The 23,494-nt window shown below is 41.0% G+C and overlaps 1 protein-coding gene across 2 annotated transcripts in view; it reads right to left on the bottom strand.

The window, feature by feature from the left end:
• Nucleotides 1-23,494, bottom strand: part of ZSWIM6 (zinc finger SWIM-type containing 6) — a 168,922-nt gene that overhangs the window by 62,167 nt on the left and 83,261 nt on the right. For both annotated transcript variants that reach the window (XM_065406676.1, XM_065406678.1), the window contains exon 2: nucleotides 8,883-9,239. In XM_065406676.1, the coding sequence (XP_065262748.1) occupies nucleotides 8,883-9,239 (357 nt within the window). The remainder of the gene's footprint in view (nucleotides 1-8,882; nucleotides 9,240-23,494) is intronic.

Below are 23,494 nucleotides of genomic sequence, written 5' to 3'. Positions count from 1 at the left end.
ACTCAGTTTCTGCTACTGCTTTAAAGACAAAGGACGTGGTTCCTTTTGCTTATTGTAGGCACCCTTTATTACAGGGGCTTCTGAACTCAGTTGAGAGTGTTCCAATTGGGAAGATCCTGAGCACTGTAATCCAGCCTCGGAGTCCACAACTCCCATGATGCCTTGGGAGGGGGTGGGGGGAAAGAGTTCCTCTTCTAGGGAGAGCATATGACGGGCTCTATTTTGGAGAAGTAATGAGATTGCTTTTTGTGGAGCTTTGTCCATACCAGGAGCTGCTGCTCAACTGCTGCTAGGAAGCCAGAAGCTACTACAGAGAATCTGCTGGGGCTCTGAGCAAGCAGGAAGCCTCAGAGACTGTTGGTGGCTTCACTGGATGCAGGGCAGAGACTGTTGCTGTGCCCAACGCTAACTGAGGTGGATCTGCAGTGAAGGCAGTGCGAGTAACCACCACCCCTGTTTGGGAAAGTACTTGCAAGGGAAGGAGCACAGCAAAGCCTTTAAGGGGTTGTCTGAGTCTGAGAAGAGCAGAGCAGAGCAGTCTTCTCATCAAACCAGAATCCAGGTTTGCTGACATTTGATTAAAACAACTCCAGTCTTCAGAAGGGGTGTGCAGCTTGAAAGGATCCCAAATTAGAACTGTTCTGTCCCTTGCTGCCTTGGCTGGACTGATTCACTGGACCAACAAAGTGTCTTCAGCCTCAAGATCTCCAAGCGCGCCCACAAAAACAAGTGTTTAGAACGCTGAAATCCAGAGGAGTGTCCACTCAGGTGTGGGTTAAATGGTGGCAGTTTTAATGCAAGTTAGAGAAGTTTCATTTACTACTGTAAAGTGTATTTTTAATGGATTGATGAAAGTGCCACCCTCGCTGACTTAAATTAATAATGACATTCAATCTCAGTCTGTTATACCATGTTTCCTTAAATTGTTAAGTAAAGGTACGTTAACCTTAATCTAAATGTATACTAGGTGTATATTGTTTATAATTGGTATTTTTTAGTTAGACCCATTGCACAGATTAGAATAGGTTTATTCCTGGAGGCTCCCATTGAGTGTGTACAGGGCCCAGCCAGGTGGATGCACTGCCAATTTTAATTTCCTTTACAAGTAAAAGGACTGCAGCAGAGTAGGGTATAGAGGATTCCCACCTATCCAACATCACCACTGGGATACCAGGATCTCTTGTTCTGTCAACAACATCAGGAGCCCAGGCGCACAGGTGAGTGTTGCTTGTCCCCAGGGAGGAAAGGGGGGTTACATTACAAAGGCAGCTGTATACCAGACAACCATTGGCAGGGAGGGATAAGTTGCACGTCAAAAAAAGGTAAAGGCTCAATTCCAAGAGAATGCTTCTCTTATGACTCAATGCAGCTCCTGAATGCACAGTTCTAAATCTCTAATGAAGTATGGTTTGTTGTTGGAAGGAGCATAGAACGGAGAGCCAGAAATTCTTGAGTTTAATCCTAGCACCAATACCAACTCCCTTTCCCTATTTGTAAATTGGGGATAAATATTACTTATGTGCTTCAGAGGTGTCATGAGGATTAATTAGCATACGTTTGAGCTTTGAAAGTGAAAAGCACTATCTAATTATATGAAATATTTTAAAAACCTGTAATTAAATGGTGTCAGTTTAGACACTCCCATATATTTGTTCCCTCCTCACCTCAGGATTAGTTAACTTATCTGTCATGACTGGTCTTTAAAATAGATTTTATTTAATGCACTTATGGCCATTTTTAATTTATGTATACACAAACATGTTCAGTATATGAATAAGGATATACATTTTTAATTTGTGCTTCTATGGCTTAAAAGCAAAATGTTTATATATTTAAAAATATCGTGCATGGCCACTATGTCTTTTTCAAACATTTGTTATGATATCCATGAACCAAATTATTTCAGAAAGGTGCTTGTCTCTACAGACTATTATGACAATGAAAAGCTACCTTTTAAAAAACTAACCCATTTTCAAGTCCTGAGCTGAAGAATCATTTTTATTTTTAATTTAAATTTCTGAAGTCTATTAAAAGACATTTTTCTTGTTGACATTGCTTAAAACATCTCAGACAACTTGGCTTGAGCTTTTGAATTACGTTTAACCTTTGAACAGAATGATGCAAGTGTAGAAATTTCACTCTAAAAGAACAATATTTGAAAGAGAATGGAACAAGGAGCTTAGACTTCTCTTTCAAACTTGCATTTACCAGGGTTGTGACTTTCTAGACTCTAGCACAGGAAAAAAGGAAGCCTGTATAGTGCAGACTACTCAGGAACTACCATCCATCAAATCTGGTTAAAATACAAACAGTATCTGTGCTTTAAAATACAAACAGTATCTATGTACAATTCCCCCACTCCTCATTTCTGAACAATGTAGCTATCTTCAGTCAAACCTATGCAAACCACTTATTGAAGCCATACTTTAGTACTCTTCACATCTACATTTAAATTTGTAAAAATATTTATAAAATTAACTGTAGATCACTTAAACCAGGGATCGGCAACCTCTGGCATGCGGCTTGCCAGGGTAAGCACTCTGGCGGGCCGGGCCGGTTTGTTTACCTGCCGCGTCTGCAGGTTCGGCCGATCGCAGCTCCCACTGGCCGCAGTTCGCTGCTCCAGGCCAATGGGGGCTATGAGAAGCGGCGCAGGCCGAGGGATGCGCTGGCTGCTGCTTCCCGCCGCCATTGGCCTGGAACGGCAAACCGTAGCGAGTGGGAGCCGCGATCGGCCAAACCTGCGGACGTGGCAGGTAAACAAACCAGCCCGGCCCGCCAGGGTGCTTATCCTGGTGAGCTGTGTGCCAAAGGTTGCCGATCCCTGATTTAAAGCTTGAAGTGTCATCCAATGACAGCATTAAGAGGAGGGGATGAGGGCATGGAAATAAAATTTCAAATAAGAGCATGCTTTAATTTGTAGTAAGCAAAAATGGAATTGTTTCAGCCTATCAGAGTGCAGTGATTCTGTACCGTTACCGACACAACAGCATGGTAATTAACTTCTATAAGTGTAGTCAGAATTAAACTGAATTACTTTAGAGGCACCATTTGAATTATATAAAAATCAACACATGGTCAAATTAACAGTCACAATTATATTATGCCTTTGATCCCTAAATGCTTCAAACTTATAGCTGAAGCACTTCATTTGCCAATAAATTTCAAACACCTTTTTGGGAGGAACACTTGTGCCTATTTAACAGTACACAGTAGCACAGGAATACAGGAATTGCCACATGGATCACATCTGTGATCCATCTAGCTCAATATCTGAGACTGGCCAGCACCAGAAGAAGTTGCAAGAAACGTCATAGTAGGCAGATGTGGATTATACAAGAAAGTGTTACCCTAACCCTCAATATAGTCTTAAAAAACTGCCCAGAAGCATGGTTACATACATCTTCCAAAACACTTTCCTCACATTAACTATTACAACTGGATATTCATGTTTTCTATACATGTCCAATCACTCAAAATCTTGCTAAATTCTTGGCCTCAGCAACACCCTGTGGCAATGAATTCCACAGTCTAGTTGTGTGAAGTAGCATATGCTTTTATCAGTTTTGAACTGCACACCTTTCAATAATCATTAAGTGTCCCCTTGTTCTGGTGCTCCCTGTCTCGTAGAACAGAAACTCCTAAACTACCTTCTCTAGACCATGCATTATTTTGTATACATTTATCATGTGTCCTGTTATTAGTTTCCTTTCTAAAATACTCAGGCCAAATATTTTCAGTTTCTTCATATGAGATTTTTTCCATGGTCCTCTTCACTCTTCATACCCTTCTCTGAATCTCCTCTACTGCATCTCAAAAAGGATATTGCAGAATTAATCAGTATTGCAGACAGTACTCCAGATGAAGGCAAACCACTAATTTGCACAATGGGATAATATTTTCTGTATCATTCTCCATCCCATTCCTTATGCATCCTAGCATTTTACTTGCTTTAAGCTATAACTGCACACTGAACTGAGATCTTCATTGAGTGTCCACAATGACGCTCAACTTCTTTTCCTGAGTCACTGCTGTTAATTTTGAACCATGTAATCTGTATGAATAGTTCAAGTTACAAATTAATATATGTTAAAGGGAATTTATCAACACTGAGTTTCATCAGCCATTATCTCTCCCATTCACCTGGCTTGGTTAGGCCTCTCTGGAGTTCCTCAGAATCTTCTCTGGTTTTGACTAACCTAAATAATTCTTTGTCTTCTGCAGTTTTTGCCACCACACTGCTTACTTCCAGATCATTAAACAACACATTAAAACACCAGTTCTAGTATGAAACCTCAAGTCACCCTGCAGTTAGCATTCTGCTTCCCTATGATGAAAAATGACCACTCTCTGTTTTCTGTCTTTTAGCCAGTTTCTTATGCAGGATAATATTTTATCCCTCACCCTCGACTACTTAGTGTCTATAGCTGTTACCACAACACTACAAATTAGTCTCTTAGTTAACAGGTTCTCTTTTATCCACCACTTCATACATTCAAAGAATTCTATCACATTGGTTTCTACAAAGGAAAGTGGTGTCTGGCCAATCTGCTTAGACCCTACCCATATAGTTTTCCAGGTGTGTGGTTTTTTTTAGTTTGTTGTTAGAGTTTGAACCAATTTATAAGGTATAGAAGGCTTACTGGTCTGTAATTCTCTGGATCTTTAAGAGAGTCTTTTATAAAACACAGGTGCAACATGTGTTACCCTCCAATCCTTTGGTGCAGTCACGTTTCTTAATGAGATTGCATGATTTTTCCTAGCCATTTAAATTGATAAGATCCTTCAGAACTCTTGGGTATATATCATCTAGACCAGGGGTCGGCAACGTTTGGCACGCGGCTCGCCAGGGTAAGCACCCTGGTGGGCCGGGCCAGTTTATTTACCTGCTGACGCGGCAGGTTCGGCCGATGGAGGCCCCCACTGGCCGCGGTTCGCCGTCCTGGGCCAATGGGGGCAGCGGGAAGCCGCGGCCAGCACATCCCTCACCCGCGCCACTTCTCACCGCCCCCATTGGCCCGGGACGGTGAACCGCGGCCAGTGGGGGCCGCGATCGGCCGAACCTGCCGCATCAGCAGGTAAATAAACTGGCCCGGCCCGCCAGGGTACTTACCCTGGAGAGCCGCGTGCCAAACGTTGCCGACCCCTGATCTAGACCTAGAAAAACTTGTCCTACATGATTTAGGACAGGAAGTCCATTTGGAAGTTACAGATAAACCCTATATAGTTCTGCAGATGAAGCCAACTGGGACAGCAGTATTAACATGTTAATTGTGCTTATCCAAGAGAGGGGAAGTTCCTATTTGTTAGCAAAATATTTGTTTTCTCACTCAGTATTTCCAAAAAAGAGCAAGAGTTGGCAGGTATACAAGATCTTGGACCTCAGTTCTACATTCCAGGCCATGTCTATACTACAAATTTTTGCCAGCATTACTATGTTGGTCAGAGGTGTGATTTGCGACCCATACAGCTAGCTGTGGCAGCAAAAGCCCATAGTGTAGACACAATCATACTGCCAAAACTGGACTTTTGCTGATTTAGCTTGTTCCCCTTGCAGGAGAAAGGGTAGGCACGCTAGAACTAGCAGTGTTGCTCGTATGAGATGCATCCACACCAAGAGCACTTTGCTGGTATACCTATACCAGCAAAGCATGCCTAGCATAGATTTGGCCTCATTTTAAAAGGACAAACAGGACAATGATCTCACAAACCAGTTTTATAGGTTTGGACCAATACTGACCAAGAAGGAGCCACTTACTGAACCATCAGCACTACCCTAAGTGTTCCTTGAAGGCCTTACAACCTGGTACTGACCCCAGTCAATGCTCAGGTAACCCATTGGTTAGCGTGTTATGTGCTCTCCCTTGTGCCCAAACTGCAACAGACAAGTCTGTTACAGCCCTCTGCTACAGAGCCTGTCTCTTTGGCTCAAGCTGTAGGGACTTGTGCCTTAAGAAGTCCCCAATTCAATCCCCAGTGTCAGCCACTAAGCAAACAGGAGCTTGTCAGATAGGTAACACTTAGATTATGACACTTGACAAAAAAAACCCGATAACCGTACCCTTGGCATTAACTCTGCCCTCTACAGATCCACATACCCAGGCCATGTCCACGTTTTGCTCCTTCTTCCCCCTTTAGACTTCCAAAATTCAATCTCTTCTCCAGGCAACTCCTCCCTCGTCTTGACTACTGAAGCCTCTTCTTTATCTTTGATACCTATGCTGTCCCCTACAGATCCATTCAAAGTGTGTCTGCCAAAATTATCTTCCTGGCTCAAATGTTCTGACCATGTCACCCCAAGATCACGCTCCATTTACTAAGAGGTTCAGCATGGCACTTTAAAGACATGCCATAATCAGATTTGGAGGCGACTTCTGCAATTGGTGCTCTAAACAGTGTTCAGCAGCATTCATCTGTGAACAGTTAACTTAATACAAAGGTGACCAGCAAAGTCCATGTATATAATGATGTTAGTAAACTATCCATAGCAATACAAATGTAGGAAACATGGCTTTGCATTAGAAACAGAGTATATATATATCACACCTGCTATAAAAAAAGTTTGTTCTGGGAACTAGCTAAGTTCATTTTAAGGGCAAAGGGGATGTGGCAGATTGGATAGTGATCTTACCCTTATGTATGTCAACACTGTTAGAACTCAAAACTAATTGTTTAATAGGTTTTGTGGAACAGGTTTTTTTATTTTTCAACATAAAAATTTGAGTAAAGACCAATTAAAATTCTCTGGATTTGAGCATATGTGCAGCTGGAATACTCTTTACTTGCTGTGTATTAGAAAGTTCTACTTTTTCTTAACAGAAACTTATTTACCAAGTTAAAATGGATATATCTTCTTAAAAATCAGAGACGTTTTGTTTTATTTTTTTAAACCCTTTTCTGATGTACAGGTCCCTTTTCTTGTAAACCATTTAACAGGGTGTAGTGGATCATTGGTTTGGCTTGTTTGGATTTGAAGTTGGATTTCCTATTTGTATATTCCTGCCACTGTTTGATTACTAGATAATTATATTGGCAATTAAAATAGGCTTATTGCTATAGTTTACAGGCAAAAGTAATTGCAATGCACACAAGCTGACAAACATTTTAGTTTTGTAGATACTCTTAACCCATCCTACCCATACGCTTAAATGAACACTTTCAAAAGCTTGTTTAGTGCTTTACAACCTTTGTTTTCTTTTGTTTTTATTGTTTTGGTTTCAATATCAGTTTTAAAATAAACATTTAAAGGCATGTTAGAAGTTAAGTACTACCAACTGGAAGGGAGCCCTACTTCAAACTGAATAAAGTGGCTGGTTTTTCTAGGCCAATGTATCCAGGATTAGTATAATTACAGTTTTAATTTTGTACAGCAACCCAGGTCTCTCTACTCTAGCTTCGTCCTCTGACCCCTATACTGCTTTTGTTATTACTGTGGAGCTTCTCCTCTTCAACATCATAGCCTCCTAGGACTTTAAGATGCTTGCTGCTCCTCTCCCAGCTGTCCTCTTAGCTCTCTGACCTTTCTCCTCCTTTCAGCATCTCTCTCTTCTTCCCCCCTTTTCTATCACTGTAGGCTATCCCACCAAGCTCCATGTCACTCTAACCCACAACTTGGGCATTATTTTTCACTCTTCCAATCCCTTGCCCCACCCATTAATGCTATTTCCAAATCCTTCTGCTTCTTCCTCCTCATCTTTTAAAAAAACAGTCCTTTATTTTTTTCCACCTTCACAGCCAACTCTCTTGTTTCAGGTTCTCATTATATTCAATCTTGATTAATCCTCTCCTCTAGCCTCCCCCGCAGCCCAGACAAAATGTTGCCACTAAACTCATATTCCTCGATCATTCCTCCCCACCCTAGTTATCCTGCCTTGTCAAGCATCATGTTGTCCCCCAATCTTCTCCACTCCACCATTGCTCCCAACTTCACCTTTCCATCTAATTCTTAAACAATCCCCACTGTGCCTTCTTCTATGTGGCTCCCATCTGGAAGGCCCTCTCAGGTGGACCAAAATGCAGACATGGAAGATCCACTTGTGCTGTGCTGCCTACAGTGAATCAAGTTGACTTGTACATACAAATTGCCCATTCTTATTCCTTTTCCTCTGACATTTGTGTACTTGTTTGTCCTTGGATTGAAAGTTCCTATGAGTAGGGGCCAATCCTCGTAACTATTTGGAAAGTCCTTACTACATACTGGGCACTATAGCAGAACAAAACCAGATGGCACTTTAATGAACAAAGTCAGTCAAATATGCTTTCTCACCCAACAACTGCAGCTAATGCTCCTGCAATGGCGAGGCTAGAACAAGTTTTTTGCCAATTGGCCTTATATCTTTAATACATTATCCTTTCCCATTTCCTCTCCTGACTCCAATGCAGAACAAAACCCAAACACAAAGGACCACAGACAACTTAATTTAAATTAAAGAAAAAATATTAATGATTGTATCTGTTTTTCTGCTTCTTTTAAAAGCGCCTTTGAAATGAAGCTATGGATAAGCAGAATTTCAAAGATTAACAGTAAAGAGAAACTATCAAAAATATATTCAGTATGTTTACTGCAAAACAGGTATTCTTAAGATGGCTGTAGAAAGAAGATCAGAAAAACAAATGTAATTGTAATATGGATCAAACTACATTGCTACATTAGTTATAAGATACTGCGATATAGATCACTCGTATTGCTTATACATGGTTTCTCTTGCAAACTAGCAGGTTTTTTTCAAACCATCTTAAAGGAATGGTAGAATAATGATCCACATTTACATACATTACCTGATTTTCTCAACTCCATACAAAAAAAAAAAAAAAAAAAAAGGATGAAGAAACTACATCGGGTGAACAAAGGGAAGACAAGGAAAAGCAGTTGCTAAACTTACCATGGACTTGATTGATTTCTGAATTCTGAGAAAGAATTTCATCTGCTAATTTCTGAGCTGTTGGCAAAACTTCTGTGTGGTGCATTGTGATCAAATACTGTACAAACTTTTGTAGTTGGTCTCTGTTCATTTGAAAGAGTGTCTCTGAAATGGGAAGATGCAGTTTGACCTGATCTGGCTTGCGGATCCGGTATAAAGAGAGTGCGACAACGTGGGCACAGTAAAATATGTCCTTGTTTCCACAGCTACAGGTCACTGAGGTAATCTTGCAACGATCAAAGCTGATAGCTACCTTGCAAACAGTTTCTGGCTCCGATTGCATTGCAGGATCTGTCACCGTGCCGCTCAAGTGGAAACCTGTGCAAGAAAACAAGAGACCTTACATTATTCAGTAAAATGCTGTAATCTCACTGTCAAGTACTTTTTCTTTTTAAACAAAGAAAGGCAATTATCTACTTTTGAGAAATGCAATGCATCTTTTTTTTTTCTTTTTCTTTTTTTTTTTTTTAAAAAGATCTAGCTTTCATGGCTACATATACAAAGTAAGTTCTTTATTGTGTTCTAAATGCCTTTTTCATATCCAAAAAAGCCTACTGATGCAGTCAAAAAGCTTTTCAACAAGCATTTCCCCCCCTTTGTATAAATGTTCATAAAAAGCTTGGTAATCAACAAAACATTCACTCTGGCAACAGAAATATAGAATGAAAGAGTTGAGCCTGATCACACCAGTGACAAGCCTCCCCAGTAACCTTGAAAATTCTTACAGCAGTAATTTTTTAAAACTCCACAGGTACAGACCACATCTACTAGCAAGTTTTAACATTCTATTGGTAAGTGAGAGAGGTGCTCTCTAATTATATGGAGCACATGCCCTTGTCATCAGAAACTCTGGAGTCCTAATTTCCGTTCTACCACCGACTTTCTATGCCAGTCACTTAACCTTTCTGTCTTCATTTTATCATCAGTAAGCTGGAGTTAATGCTTACCCTCCCAGGGATGATGTGGTAAAATTAGTTAATGTTTGCACTGCACTTTGGAGATGGAAAGTGCTACAGTTACTAAAATATATGAAAAGCTATCCTTCTAATTCTGTGCTAGAATTAACATATTCAAATGCTTAGTAGTTTGCATTATGAACTCACTTTCCTCTGTACTGTGGTGGAGGAAAGGGGCAAAGCAACGGGTCAGTCTTGTATGGGGAAAAAATTATTTGCTTCAATAGATATTTATAGCAAGTCCCCATCCATCCCCAAGTTGCCTGTTGCACCAGTATTTCATTATTACAAAGGTTGTATTTCTGTGAGTCTGTGCTCAACCCACCTTTGTTTTTCCCTCATGAAAACATGATTTTTAAATCTGTTAATATTTTATCTTCATTATTCCTTTATGCTGTACTTTAGTTTGTTTTGTTTTGTTTATAAGCATGGAAATGCGTCTTATGTGCAACAAGCCAAATTCATCAACAGCATAAGCAAAAGGTGGGACTCTATTATAATGGTATTCACCCATTTATGTAAACAGTAAATTTGGCTCAGTAAATTTTCTCCAAGACACTAGGATATATTGAATATCAAATGCCATATATCAGCATGAGCACTAGAAAAAGTTACTACCATATACATTTATTATAGCTGAGTAAGAATATCAAATACTCTTTAAAACAAATTTTAAAAACTGATTTCAAATATTCTTCTTGAAATAAATATTGTTAGTGGGATACTACGTCAGCTGGAAAAATCATGACGCTGGCCAACAATGTTGTACTTACAGTTGTTACAAGAAACCCTGCAAATTACGAGAACTGAGAGATTAGAAGAAACACTCCCTATTTTTTCCATTTGTTTACACTGTACATTTGACATCACTTTGTATAGTCAGCATCACTGTTTTGGTTACATTCAGTTCCATTAGTCTGATACCTTCCTCAGTGTCACATGCACACTCTAACCCAGGCTTTCCAGGACAATGTTTGCCAGTTACAGCAGTAGCAGAGCTAACACTGAAATTGAAGAGACAGTAAGCTAGAACATGCATGGAAAAGAAAGGGACGGGAGCAAGAGCAAGCCTCAAATAGGTTTTGTGTTGTTGCTCTCAGGTCCACCCAAAGCACTTAAATACAGAAGGGGAGTACAAAACTCCATAATGTTTTAAGGATTTAAAAAAACATTCAGGACATATTACTTTAATGTAATGGTTAAGAATTAGTCAGTTTCAAATACTGTATTTAAACAATGTGTTCCTTTACCACAGATGAATACAAATCAGATCAGTCAGCTCAGCCGCTTTTATAGAGAGAGATTCTTCTTTTATCAAGTATCAGAGGGGTAGCCGTGTTAGTCTGAATCTGTAAAAAAGCAACAGAGGGTCCTGTGGCACCTTTAAGACTAACAGAAGTATTGGGAGCATAAGCTTTCGTGGGTAAGAACCTCACTTCTTCAGATGCAAGTAATGGAAATCTCCAGAGGCAGGTATAAATCAGTATGGAGATAACGAGGTTAGTTCAGTCAGGGAGGGTGAGGTGCTCTGCTAGCAGTTGAGGTGTGAACACCAAGGGAGGAGAAACGGCTTCTGTAGTTGGATAGCCATTCACAGTCTTTGTTTAATCCTGATCTGATGGTGTCAAATTTGCAAATGAACTGGAGCTCAGCAGTTTCTCTTTGGAGTCTGGTCCTGAAGTTTTTTTGCTGTAAGATGGCTACCTTTACATCTGCTATTGTGTGTCCAGGGAGGTTGAAGTGTTCTCCTACAGGTTTTTGTATATTGCCATTCCTGATATCTGACTTGTCCATTTATCCTCTTGCGTAGTGACTGTCCAGTTTGGCCAATGTACATAGCAGAGGGGCATTGCTGGCACATGATGGCATATATAACATTGGTGGACGTGCAGGTGAATGAGCCGGTGATGTTGTAGCTGATCTGGTTAGGTCCTGTGATGGTGTTGCTGGTGTAGATATGTGGGCAGAGTTGGCATCGAGGTTTGTTGCATGGGTTGGTTCCTGAGTTAGAGTTGTTATGGTGCGGTGCGTGGTTGCTGGTGAGAATATGCTTAAGGTTGGCGGGTTGTCTGTGGACGAGGACTGGCCTGCCTCCCAAGGTCTGTGAAAGTGAGGGATCGTTGTCCAGGATGGGTTGTAGATCACTGATGATGCGTTGGAGAGGTTTAAGCCGAGGACTGTAGGTGATGGCCAGTGGAGTTCTGTTGGTTTCTTTTTTGGGCCTGTCTTGTAGCAGGAGGCTTCTGGGTACACGTCTGGCTCTGTTGATTTGTTTCGTTATTTCCATGTGTGGGTATCGTAGTTTTGAGAATGCTTGGTGAAGATCTTGTAGGTGTTGGTCTCTGTCTGAGGGGTTGGAGCAGATGCGATTGTACCTCAGTGCTTGGCTGTAGACGATGGATCGTGTGGTGTGTCCGGGGTGGAAGCTGGAGGCATGAAGGTAGGCGTAGCGGTCGGTGGGTTTTCGGTATAGGGTGGTGTTAACGTGGCCATCGCTTATGTGTACGGTGGTGTCTAGGAAGTGGACCTCCCGTGTAGATTGGTCCAGGCTGAGGTTGATAGTGGGGTGGAAGCTGTTGAAATCATGGTGGAATTCTTCCAGGGTCTCCTCCCCAGGGGTCCAGATGATGAAGATGTCATCAATGTAGCGTAGGTAGAGAAGGGGCGTGAGTGGACGAGAGCTGAGGAAGCGTTGTTCCAGGTCAGCCATAAAAATGTTGGCATATTGTGGGGCCATGCGGGTGCCCATAGCGGTGCCACTGGTCTGGAGGTATATATTGTCACCAAATTTGAAATAATTGTGCGTGAGGATAAAGTCACAGAGCTCAGCAATAAGTTGTGCTGTGTCATCATCAGGGATACTGTTCCTGACAGCTTGTATTCCATCTGTGTGTGGGATGTTTGTGTAGAGAGCCTCTACATCCATGGTGGCTAGGATAGTGTTTTCTAGGAGGTCACCAATGCACTGTAGTTTTCTCAGGAAATCTGTGGTGTCACAGAGATAGCTGGGAGTGCTGGTGGTGTAGGGTCTGAGTAGGGAGTCCACATATCCAGACAGTCCTTCAGTGAGAGTGCCAATGCCCGAGATGATGGGGCGTCCAGGATTTCCAGGTTTGTGGATCTTGGGTAGTAGATAGAATAACCCCGGTCGGGGCTCTAAGGGTATGTTGATTTGTTCCTGTGTTAGTGTAGGGAGTTGTCCTGAGTAGATGGTGCAGTTTCTTAGTGTATTCCTCGGTGGGATCTGAGGAAAGTGGCCTGTAGAATTTGGTATTGGAGAGTTGTCTGGCAGCCTCCTTCATGATGACAACAGCACCTCCTTTATCAGCCTCTTTGATGATAATGTCAGGGTGGTTTCTGAGGCTGTGGATGGCATTGCGTTCTGCACGACTTAGGTTATGAGGCAAGCGATGTTGTTTTTCCACAATTTCTGCCTGTGCACGTCAGCGGAAGCATTCTATGTATAGGTCCAGACTGTCATTTCGACCTTCAGGAGGAGTCCATGTGGAGTAGTTCTTCCTGTGTTGTTGGTGGTAGGGTATCTGTGTATCAGTGCGGTGTTCAGTGTTATCTTGAAAGTATTCTTTGAGTCGGAGGCGGCGAAAGTAGGCTTCCAGATCACCGCAGAACTGTATCATGTTCGTGGGGGTGCTGGGGCAAAAAGAGAGTCCCCGAGATAGGACAGACTCTTCTGCTGGGTTGAGTGTGTAGCTGGATAAATTGACGATATTGCTGGGTGAGTTAGGGGTACCCCTGTTGTGGCCCCATGTGGCAGGTAGGATTTTAGACAGCTTACGGTCCTTTTTCCTTTGTAGAGAGGTGAAGTGTGTAATGTAGCTCTCCTGTCTTATTTTAGTAAAGTCCATTTGTGTGGAGGGTTGGTTATTTATGAAAGTCTCCAGGTTGGAGAGCTCTTTCTTGATGTTTTTCTGTTTGCTGTATAGGATGCTGATCAGGTGGTTCCTCAGTTTCTTTGATAGTGTATGGCATAATCTCTCACTGTGGTCTGTGCAGTATGTAGATAGCAATGGATTTTTCACCTTCAGTCCATTTGGTATGATGTCCATCCGTTTGCATTTGGAAAGGAAGATGATATCTGTCTGTATTTGTGCAAGTTTCTTCACCTGCACATCCACCAATGTTATATATGCCATCATGTGCCAGCAATGCCCCTCTGCTATGTACATTGGCCAAACTGGACAGTCACTACGCAAGAGGATAAATGGACACAAGTCAGATATCAGGAATGGCAATATACAAAAACCTGTAGGAGAACACTTCAACCTCCCTGGCCACACAACAGCAGATGTAAAGGTAGCTATCTTACAGCAAAAAAACTTCAGGACCAGACTCCAAAGAGAAACTGCTGAGCTCCAGTTCATTTGCAAATTTGACACCATCAGATCAGGATTAAACAAAGACTGTGAATGGCTATCCAACTACAGAAGCAGTTTCTCCTCCCTTGGTGTTCACACCTCAACTGCTAGCAGAGCACCTCACCCTCCCTGACTGAACTAACCTCGTTATCTCCATACTGATTTATACCTGCCTCTGGAGATTTCCATTACTTGCATCTGAAGAAGTGAGGTTCTTACCCACGAAAGCTTATGCTCCCAATACTTCTGTTAGTCTTAAAGGTGCCACAGGACCCTCTGTTGCTTCTTTTATCAAGTTCCCTATCTACTCTGGAGCTATTTACAGTCTGCATCTATGTACTTAGAAAATACCAAGAATTTGAATATTAATGGTGCTGCAGATTAGGCTTAAGGGATACCATCCTACTCCTGCTGACATCAACTGCAAAACTCCCATCAATGTCAACAGGAATAAGATCCAGTGTAAAATGGTCTGCAAGGCTGTTTGGAAAAACTTGTGCTACAAATGATCTTGCCTAATGTTCTCAGTTTGACTTTTAACAACCTATAATTAATCTCAAATTTAAACAGTTAGTGTTTTTTTGGGAAGGCGAAGATCTCTTGAGAAATATTTGGATTAAAAATAAAAAACAGTATTTAAATTCCTACTCATATTGGACAGACATAGAAAAGGCATTTCTTTAGGACATCATACAATTTTTTTCCAGTAAAAGTCTGTAAATGCTAACATTAGTAATAAGATTCTGGTCTGAACAATGGTAACACAGTAATACATTACACTTGTAGGATGACAGCAGGTTTAAACAAAGTAGACGATCACATTTTATTGCAGCCTAAAATACAGAAGTTCCTAATCAGCCATACTAGTGTTTAAGTTATGAAGCAATATTTTCCCCTCTTTTCTCTTTGTACATTAACAGCAAATGGATGAAGTTGAATATACATTGTCTAAAAAAGTTCACACACAGCAAGATCTATCTCAGAAGTAGTTAGGCTGTAAGAAATTTATCAACTGTTGCCCTGTATTACCTTTTGAATGAGTCTCCCACAGCAATGCAGAATATTAAACAGTGAAATGATTTTGCTGCTCCATTTTCCCCTCCTGTGCAGGTTCACCCCTTTAAAAACTAGCCATTCAATATCCTACATTGAACTCAGAGTACTAAAATCTAATTGACAGTTTGTAGCAGAAGTAAATAGACTTGCTATGCTTGTAGAGGAGGGAAGAGCTACAACAACTTTTCATTTGCAGTAATGTATCGCCTGACAGGCAGAGAGCTGTCCATACTCCTTGGAGGAGACCAAGGAACAGTTACTCCCAGTGGAACTCAAAGTTATTGACATTTCACTGCCTGTTGAGCTCCAGATGAATGGAAAGCCTCCACTGCTACAAACCTGTAATACTTCTTCACAGTACTTGCTTCTAAAGTTGCAATTTGAATCTTCTCTTTAAAAAAATATTTCATATCTTCTGATGTTAAATGTTTATTTACATCTACACCTCTACCTCGATACAACGCTGCCCTCGGGAGCCAAAAAAATCTTGCCGTGTTATAGGTGAAACCGCGTTATATTGAACTTGCTTTGATCCACCGGAGTGCACAGCCCCGCCCCCCCCGGAGCACTGCTTTACTGCATTATATCCGAATTCGTGTTATATCGAGGTAGCGGTGTATTTAGAAAATACACTACAGAAACTATAACAGTATCATTGATATTTGTTAGCCCATTTGTCAATCTGTTGACAAAAGGGTTTGAAGCAAAGAAGTCTACATTCATTGCACACATACTTGCTCCAATAAATAGTCTGTTTCACCTTTTCCCTTCAGCGGTTGAATCATAGAATATCAGGGTTGTAAGGGACCTCAGGAGGTCATCTAGTCCAACCCCCTGCTCAAAGCAGGACCAATCCCAAACTAAATCAATTAATTGTTTTAATATCTTTAACAATAGCATAGGACCAATAGTTAAAGCCATCCTGACATTTTGCAATCTGCAAGAGTCTTGTGTTTTTGAAAAGTGTGCCTAGCAAGTCCGTTAAAGCATTTACATACATGTCAAATGTGGCTCATTTGCTATGTAATTTCACTTCTGTTTAAACATTCATTCAAAGACAAACATTGACAAACAAGGAGCTATTTGACTGCATTAAAACAGTGATGTTAAATTACTGAAGTTTTCAGGTGCTATATTTCTAAAAGAGAACTGTGCCATGAAGGGCCATTAGTATGAAAATTTGAAGCAATCACTGCAAAATTACTTTGTATCTTTCAGCAGCCAGATTATAACTGTTAGTATCATATACTCTTACCTAACACATCCTTATAAAACACAGTACTGTAGTAAACATTGAGTTTCAGATGATGCCTCACTCCAAACTAAAAATTTGAAAATAATTTCCACTGCCATATTATATTGACGTATCCTCTGATGTACTCAAATTTGATATTCTGTGTTTATGAAAATACATTTGTAGAAAATAAAAGTATGTTTGAATGGGTATGTTCAAGTCTATGATGGGTTTTACTTTTCTGTTGCTCAAGGATATAGTGGGATTCTAGATAAAGGCAGGGAGAAGGGGAAGGAATTTGGTGCAGTTTTATTTATTTATTTTAAAATCTAATTAATTTAGAATGTAAAAGCTTTGAAAATTCTACGTGCACAATATACTATAGCTCAGCACTGCAGTTACCATAAAATGGTACTAGTCCGGGCAAAAAAGAAAACATCTAAAATTAAAAGCCTGTTCCAAGTGGGCAAGGATGCACTAATTGATGACATACAATCAGATACATTGGCTTTCCATTATAATAGTTTGTGGAAGAATATTGTCTCTCAGGTAATCACTGGTTATTTAACTTTTGAGCCCCATATTCACACTTATTTATAAATGACATAGGCTAAAATATCACAATTTTAAGTACACTTTCCTTTTAAAAACATGTCTAGTTTAAACCCCCTTTTCAGAGAGGAGAGCTACTCTTTAAGTCCAATTATAAGAAAAAAACTACACCTGAATTATACAAATTAAAAATACATCTTTAAAATGGAGAATTTTGATGGCATAAGCCATTCTAAGCTTCACTCGCCTGGTTTATACAGTTACCAGAAACCTTTGATTAAAATACAACCAGAGATCACCACTGGGTGTAGTTTATTCTTTCCAGAAAATATAAGAATGTCAGAACTGGATTACTGAAATATCCTAAAGATTAAGAAGTGATTTTGAATAGCTTGCTGTAATGTGCCTCCAGAGAACACTATCACACTGCATCCAATATGCATTCATTATCTTAAAACTGAAATGAAGTGTACCAGCAACAGCATTTGGACAACACAACCTTTTCTTAAAATTGATCTGTTAACCCCCTAAATGTTTCCAAGTAGCGAACAAGGATTACCTATATGGCTCCTATAAAGGTAAACAGAAGATGTATGGCTAAATCCCTGCACACACTTCTGAAGATGAATGAGATGGTAGAAGAGGGGGATAGTAGATGTGCACTGCAGTTACTTATTAATAGGCCCTTCTTCTTGAGAGAAAAAGTAACAGTAAAGGCAAGGAAGAATTTAAATGAGCCTGAGCTGAGAAATAAGGATTTTCTCTAGAGAGCCCAATGTGGAGAATCCTCTCTTACACAATTTTAAAGTGGGTTTATCAGAATCATACCATCCATCTCAAATGATCATTTAAAATGGAATTAGCAGACTGGTCTGCCAGATAAGACATGAATACTGTATCTCTTGGCACATTCATTACTACTGTGTGGACTAAAAGCACATGACAAGTAAGCTTTTGCCTCACCACCCCTCTCAAACCACTACAAATCCTTATGGAAAATAATTCTTGAGTTTCCATTATCCATTTTTCAAAACTCAGTAACTGACTGGTTATTATTTTTTCCAGGACAAGCAAGAGCTTAGACCATATTCACCATCTGTCCAATTTACTCTTTTAAGGTGGAAATGGTTTTAAATTAAAGAGTACAAAGACATTTCCTAAACTAAATTTTGTGTGAACTTTAATATACCCTAAAAGAAACAAATTTAATTTCCAAGTTAAAGACTTGTATGCCAACACTTCACCTGGAGCTAATTTAAATGGACAATTTATAAACCAGAGAAAGTTGTGGTTTAAAATGGAAACTACTTCCAGCCATAGTATCTTGAACATGCTGGTATAAAGATAACTTGGAGAGAAAGAAAGGTTAAGCAGCAGCACATAAGGTGTTTGTTGTATGCTACAAATATTCAGTCTGGGGTAGTTTATGTCTTAAAAGTACGTATCGTCTAGAATAAGTTTTGCATCACTACTGAACTGCACCCAACACACACTAAAGATGGAGTTTTGTCACAGAAAATATAAAGAAAATAGTTATGATTTAACATGTTGGGAATTTTTACATGCCAGGAAGAGGGTAGATTACAACAGTAGATAGCACCACACGCACACTTCACTGACAGCTTGAAAGTTCATCCTAACGCTTTTTGGGAAGTGAGCATGGCAGCTCAATAACAACATTAACACAGTGACTACATCAGTGGACCTCAAGCAAGCATCATACTCCGGTATCATGAGGTTTTCCCACCTCATACAGAAAGCCAGGTGTATGCAAAATGTGGCTGGTGACTAAATTTTTTACCAAGACTTTCCTCAAAGTCTGTCCCCCTCAGACCTCCAGGCCTGAGAACTGTACAATTGCCTACGTGCATTATAGGGGCTTTCACCCTCCTCTAAAACGCAGTGATGCAACTCTGATTATAGCATTTCTGTTGTTTAAAAAAGTGACCTTGGTTTACAGAGCAAGTGTCTGATTTTTGTTACTTGCAATGAAACTCAGAAAAAAACAACACATTTTTTATTTTTAAACCACAGCCTTTAATAAAAGGAAGTTTGCCATGACTTATCAATGACTTTACTAAAAGCTGTTGATAAAATTTTAGCCCAACATCCAAAAAGAATTCTTATTTCTAGACTAAGTTAAAATGCTGTTTTCTACAGATGTGCACACACCAGATTTGTCATTGCTCTAAATCCTCACATCCAATAGGGCTTTCACATTCTTCTCAGAACCATACCTTGTGTGTACGCATCCTCTAGGATTCTTTCAAGTTCCACTCCATATCTTCTGGGTAAAAAGTATGACTTTTGTAACCACTCCCACATCAGCCACGGCGGTCACCAGTGAGGAAGGAGAGCAGCTTCCTCGGTACTGCTCTCAGCCTGGAGAACAACAGACGTAGGCCTGATCTACACTACCAAGTTAGGTCAATGTCAGTCGCCTTCCATTGATCTATTTGTACATGTGTCTACACTCAAATGTGTCTCCAGGTGAGTGCCCCATTACAGTGACGCAGCAAAGCCACTTCTCCAAATGGTATTGAGCCACAGTCAACCTACTGATGTCGATGCAGTGTGAATGTAGACACTCCATGACCTACATCATCCCTAACAGTCCTCCAGCAGCTGTCCCACAATGTCCCTTCCCTATGACAGGGACTGCTCTGGTCACAACTGTGAACTCCACTGACCAGGGGTTATGGCAAAGGAAGCCACCTTCCCCTTTAAAAAAAAATCTCCACATATTTTTGTGCTGGCTCTTCCCTATTGCCCACTTTGACAAGCACACCAAGGAGCTCTCTCTTGTCGTGTGCAACTGCCCAACTGGCAGTGTCGCCACCATGCACTAGATGCGCTCCTGTCTTGAGCAGACAGGACATACTGGACCGCCTGGGCCTGCAGGAAGAAGAGGTTGTACAGGCCCAATTACACACCAGCCACTGAAATGTGGCCATCTACAAAAAGACTACATGGAGGATGCATGTAAAGGGGTATGACAGGGATCAGCAGCAGTGCCATGTGAAAACGAAGGAACTGCAGCAGGCATACCACAAATTGATCTGGTGCTCAGCCGCAGGCTTTTACAAGCTTCATGCCATACTTGGTAGAGACTCCATTAGCACCCCACAGACCATTGTGGATACCTGAGAAGAGGCCAAGATTTAGAGCCCTGCCATGGACAGCAGGGTAGAGGGGGGGAGGAAGTGGTGGGGATCCAGCTATGCCACGGGCCAGGACCTGTTCGAGCCTCTGCCACAGAATATCCAGTTCTGCCAGTCGAACACTGATGAGCCCAATGAAAAGGAAGAAGCCTTGGGTAAGCGCATGCAAGCATTTTTCCTTAGTGTTCAAATTTAAAGATGGTGCCTGGCCCATCCCCAAGTTAATAAGACACAGGTATTGACTTTGTTGTTTTACTCCTACAAGAAGAGGTAGAAGTATAACAAACAGAGATGAAGTTGTTATCTGCTGGGGGGGGCGGGGAGGGCAGGCGGCACACTTTGTTTTTGTACATAGGGATGTTCTTTGTATCCTCTTAGATCTCAATGAAACTTTCATGGAGATACTCTGCAATTCTCTCCTGAAGTTTTCTAGGAACGGCTGCCTAATTTCTTCATCATGGTAGGACACTTCCCCATACCACTCTGCAATGAGTTCGACTGGCACCACTGCAATAAACAAGATAGCACCAATCGGGCCCAGACGGCTTCAGGACACCAGTAGCAGCCATGCTCTCTGTGCCTTTGTGGCCCTCAGGAGTGAGATGTCAGCTAAAACCACCACCACCCACGATACATCGTGCAATATTCAGTGCCATTGCCCTGTACCTTTTCCCATGGAATAGGGACTGAAATTTTATTGTTTTATGCAACTGACATTTCTTCCCCCCTCTTGCCCCTGGTAGGCCATACTCACCATGGCTGGGGCTGGGAAGTGGTGCTGTGGAGAGGCGCTCCAAAGCTGAAGAGCAAATAAGCGTTTCTCATTAAAAGTTCTTATGGGAATAAGAAGAGTGTTTTGGCAGCTTTTCCCCGTTTGGCCCACAGATATTATGCAGGACACAAGAAGTAGCTAAAAGCATTGAGATACTTTTCTCACTGAGATCCAATCTTGTTAGTAAACACTGCCAGCATCCCTTCAATCTACAGAAAGTATATTAAACTTCATTCTGCACCTGCTGAGACAATAGCTGAATCTTGAGGTGTCCCACACAGCGCATCATGAGCTATGGGAACAAGGAACAGGCTGGGTCCCACAGAATCACTATTAGCATTTCAATGTTGCCAGTGATAATCCTCCAGTCAAGAAAGAATGTCTCTGCTTGCAGCTTTCTGAACAGTCCTGTGTTCTTAAAGATACAAACATCAGGCACCTTCCCTGACCAGCCAACTCTTATCATTGAAGCATCCCTGGTGATTCACCAACACTTGCATAACCATAGAAAAATAGCCCTTTCTGATGATATATTCTGTTGTAAGGTGGGCTGGTGCTGAAATAGGGATATGCATGCTGTCTATCAACCCACTACTGTTTGGGAACTGCATTGCTGCAAAATTCTATTCACTATGTCCTGCACATTGCAGGAGACCATGAATGACCCTATACACTTACATGACAATGGCCCCCAACGTGGATTTTCCAACACCAAAATGATTTCCCACTGACTGGAAGCAATCCGGCATTGCAAGCTTTCAGAGTGTGATAGCCACTCACTTCCTCACTCTCAGTGCAGCTCTCATTCTGGTGTCCCTGCCCTGAGGGCTGGGGCAAGGTTGACACACAAATCTAGGAATGTGACCTTTTACATCCAGAAGTTCTGCAGCCACTGCTCTGCACTCAACTGTCCGTAGGTGCTCCAGAAGTGTCACCAACAACCTTGAATTGTTTTTCTCTCAGTCCCTTAGCAATCTGTCCTCAAACAGAGTCACATCCCCCGTTATTGCGGTTCTTCCTGTGGGTCTGCAAATATAGGAGCAGCATGTGTCTTATACTTGCAATGGTCATGAGAATAGTGCAAAGCTCTACAGGCTTCTGTTAGAGATGGCAGACCCAAAAAAGTGCCATGCGGGTTTGTGGGATTTGTGAGTCATTTCTACCCCACAACACACGGCTAAAATTTCCCAAAAGGAATTGTGCTGGACAGCAGCACAGGGCATACTGGGATACATATCCCGGTGCATTGCACTTTACACTGACACAAGCACACCTGGTAAGTATGCATAGTGCTGAGACAAACAGCAAAGTATGCATGTACACAAGCGATAAGCAGCGGCCATATGCCAACATAACTTGTGTCAACTGAAGTTTGTAGTGTAGATGTGGCCTTAAGTTTTACTGGCATGGCAATGTCAATGTGAGCTGTGATTATTTTTTTAACTGACATTGTCATGCCAGTAAAAGCCAGAGAGTAGATGCAGTTATACCATTGTAACTTATATCTCTTTGGCAAACAGGAATAAGCTATAAGCAGTAGACACAGTTTTATACTGTGTCTCCATGAGGTGGGATTTGCTAGCAAAGTTAAAGCAGCAAAACTTTCAAGTATAGACAAGGCCCAAGTATGGAAGTCAAACCTTGGTCTTCTGGATGGCAGTATAGATCATCTCTAGATCTCCAGACTGGTTTCTTGGTAAAGGTTTTTTGTTGTTTTTTTTGTGACATGGGAACAGGTAAAACTAAGGTTGCATCCTTAAAAACCTCACTGGATTGCACATCTTGTAATAAACTATAAAAACCAAACAAAGGAGAACTTTGTTTAGAGATATACCTACCAATGAATAATATTTTGTTTTTTTGCTTCCCTCATCATAACTTAAGAATAAAGTGGTTTTGTCATCTCTTGCGTCTTAGTTTTCACATCACACAACATATCTGTAAAACGCCAATAACTGCCACAGCAACCGTTTGCAATATCACAAATAAAGGACAATGACTGCAAGTGCAGAAAAAGCAGCATGATCAAGTGAACGCAAACCAAAAATCTTGCTCTCATTAAAATATCCTTAAAGTAACATGACAAGGAAAAAAAGTTAGTGTTATTAAATAAAGGATAATTTTTTACCACTGTCAGCAGCCCTAAATATCTTAGAAAATGGTTTGCCTGACAGACAATATGGGGAATATTTTTAGGAAAGTTGCTGTTTACTTTCCTAATGATAACTGAAAATGTTCTCCCTATTTCAGGCCTATGAGTTACAGTTCTATTTACAAGGTAATCTTTCTTGAAGTGAAGAGCCAGTGGGTCTGCAGCCCACTTTCAGCAATCACCTCTCCCTCTATGAAAAGTCAATTTTTAAGCTGAAATGTGAACAGAAACAAAAAAAGTAATAACAGGTTTTAAAAGAGAGAAAAAAGTCTGAAAATAGATCCATTTAGTAGCTGAAATCAGACAGTTTAAAA

The sequence above is a fragment of the Emys orbicularis genome, chromosome 6 (assembly GCF_028017835.1).
Source record: "Emys orbicularis isolate rEmyOrb1 chromosome 6, rEmyOrb1.hap1, whole genome shotgun sequence".
In the NCBI taxonomy this organism is placed as follows: Eukaryota; Metazoa; Chordata; order Testudines; family Emydidae; genus Emys; species Emys orbicularis.
Note: the sequence above shows the minus strand (reverse complement) of the source record. Positions and strands in the feature narration are given on the sequence as shown.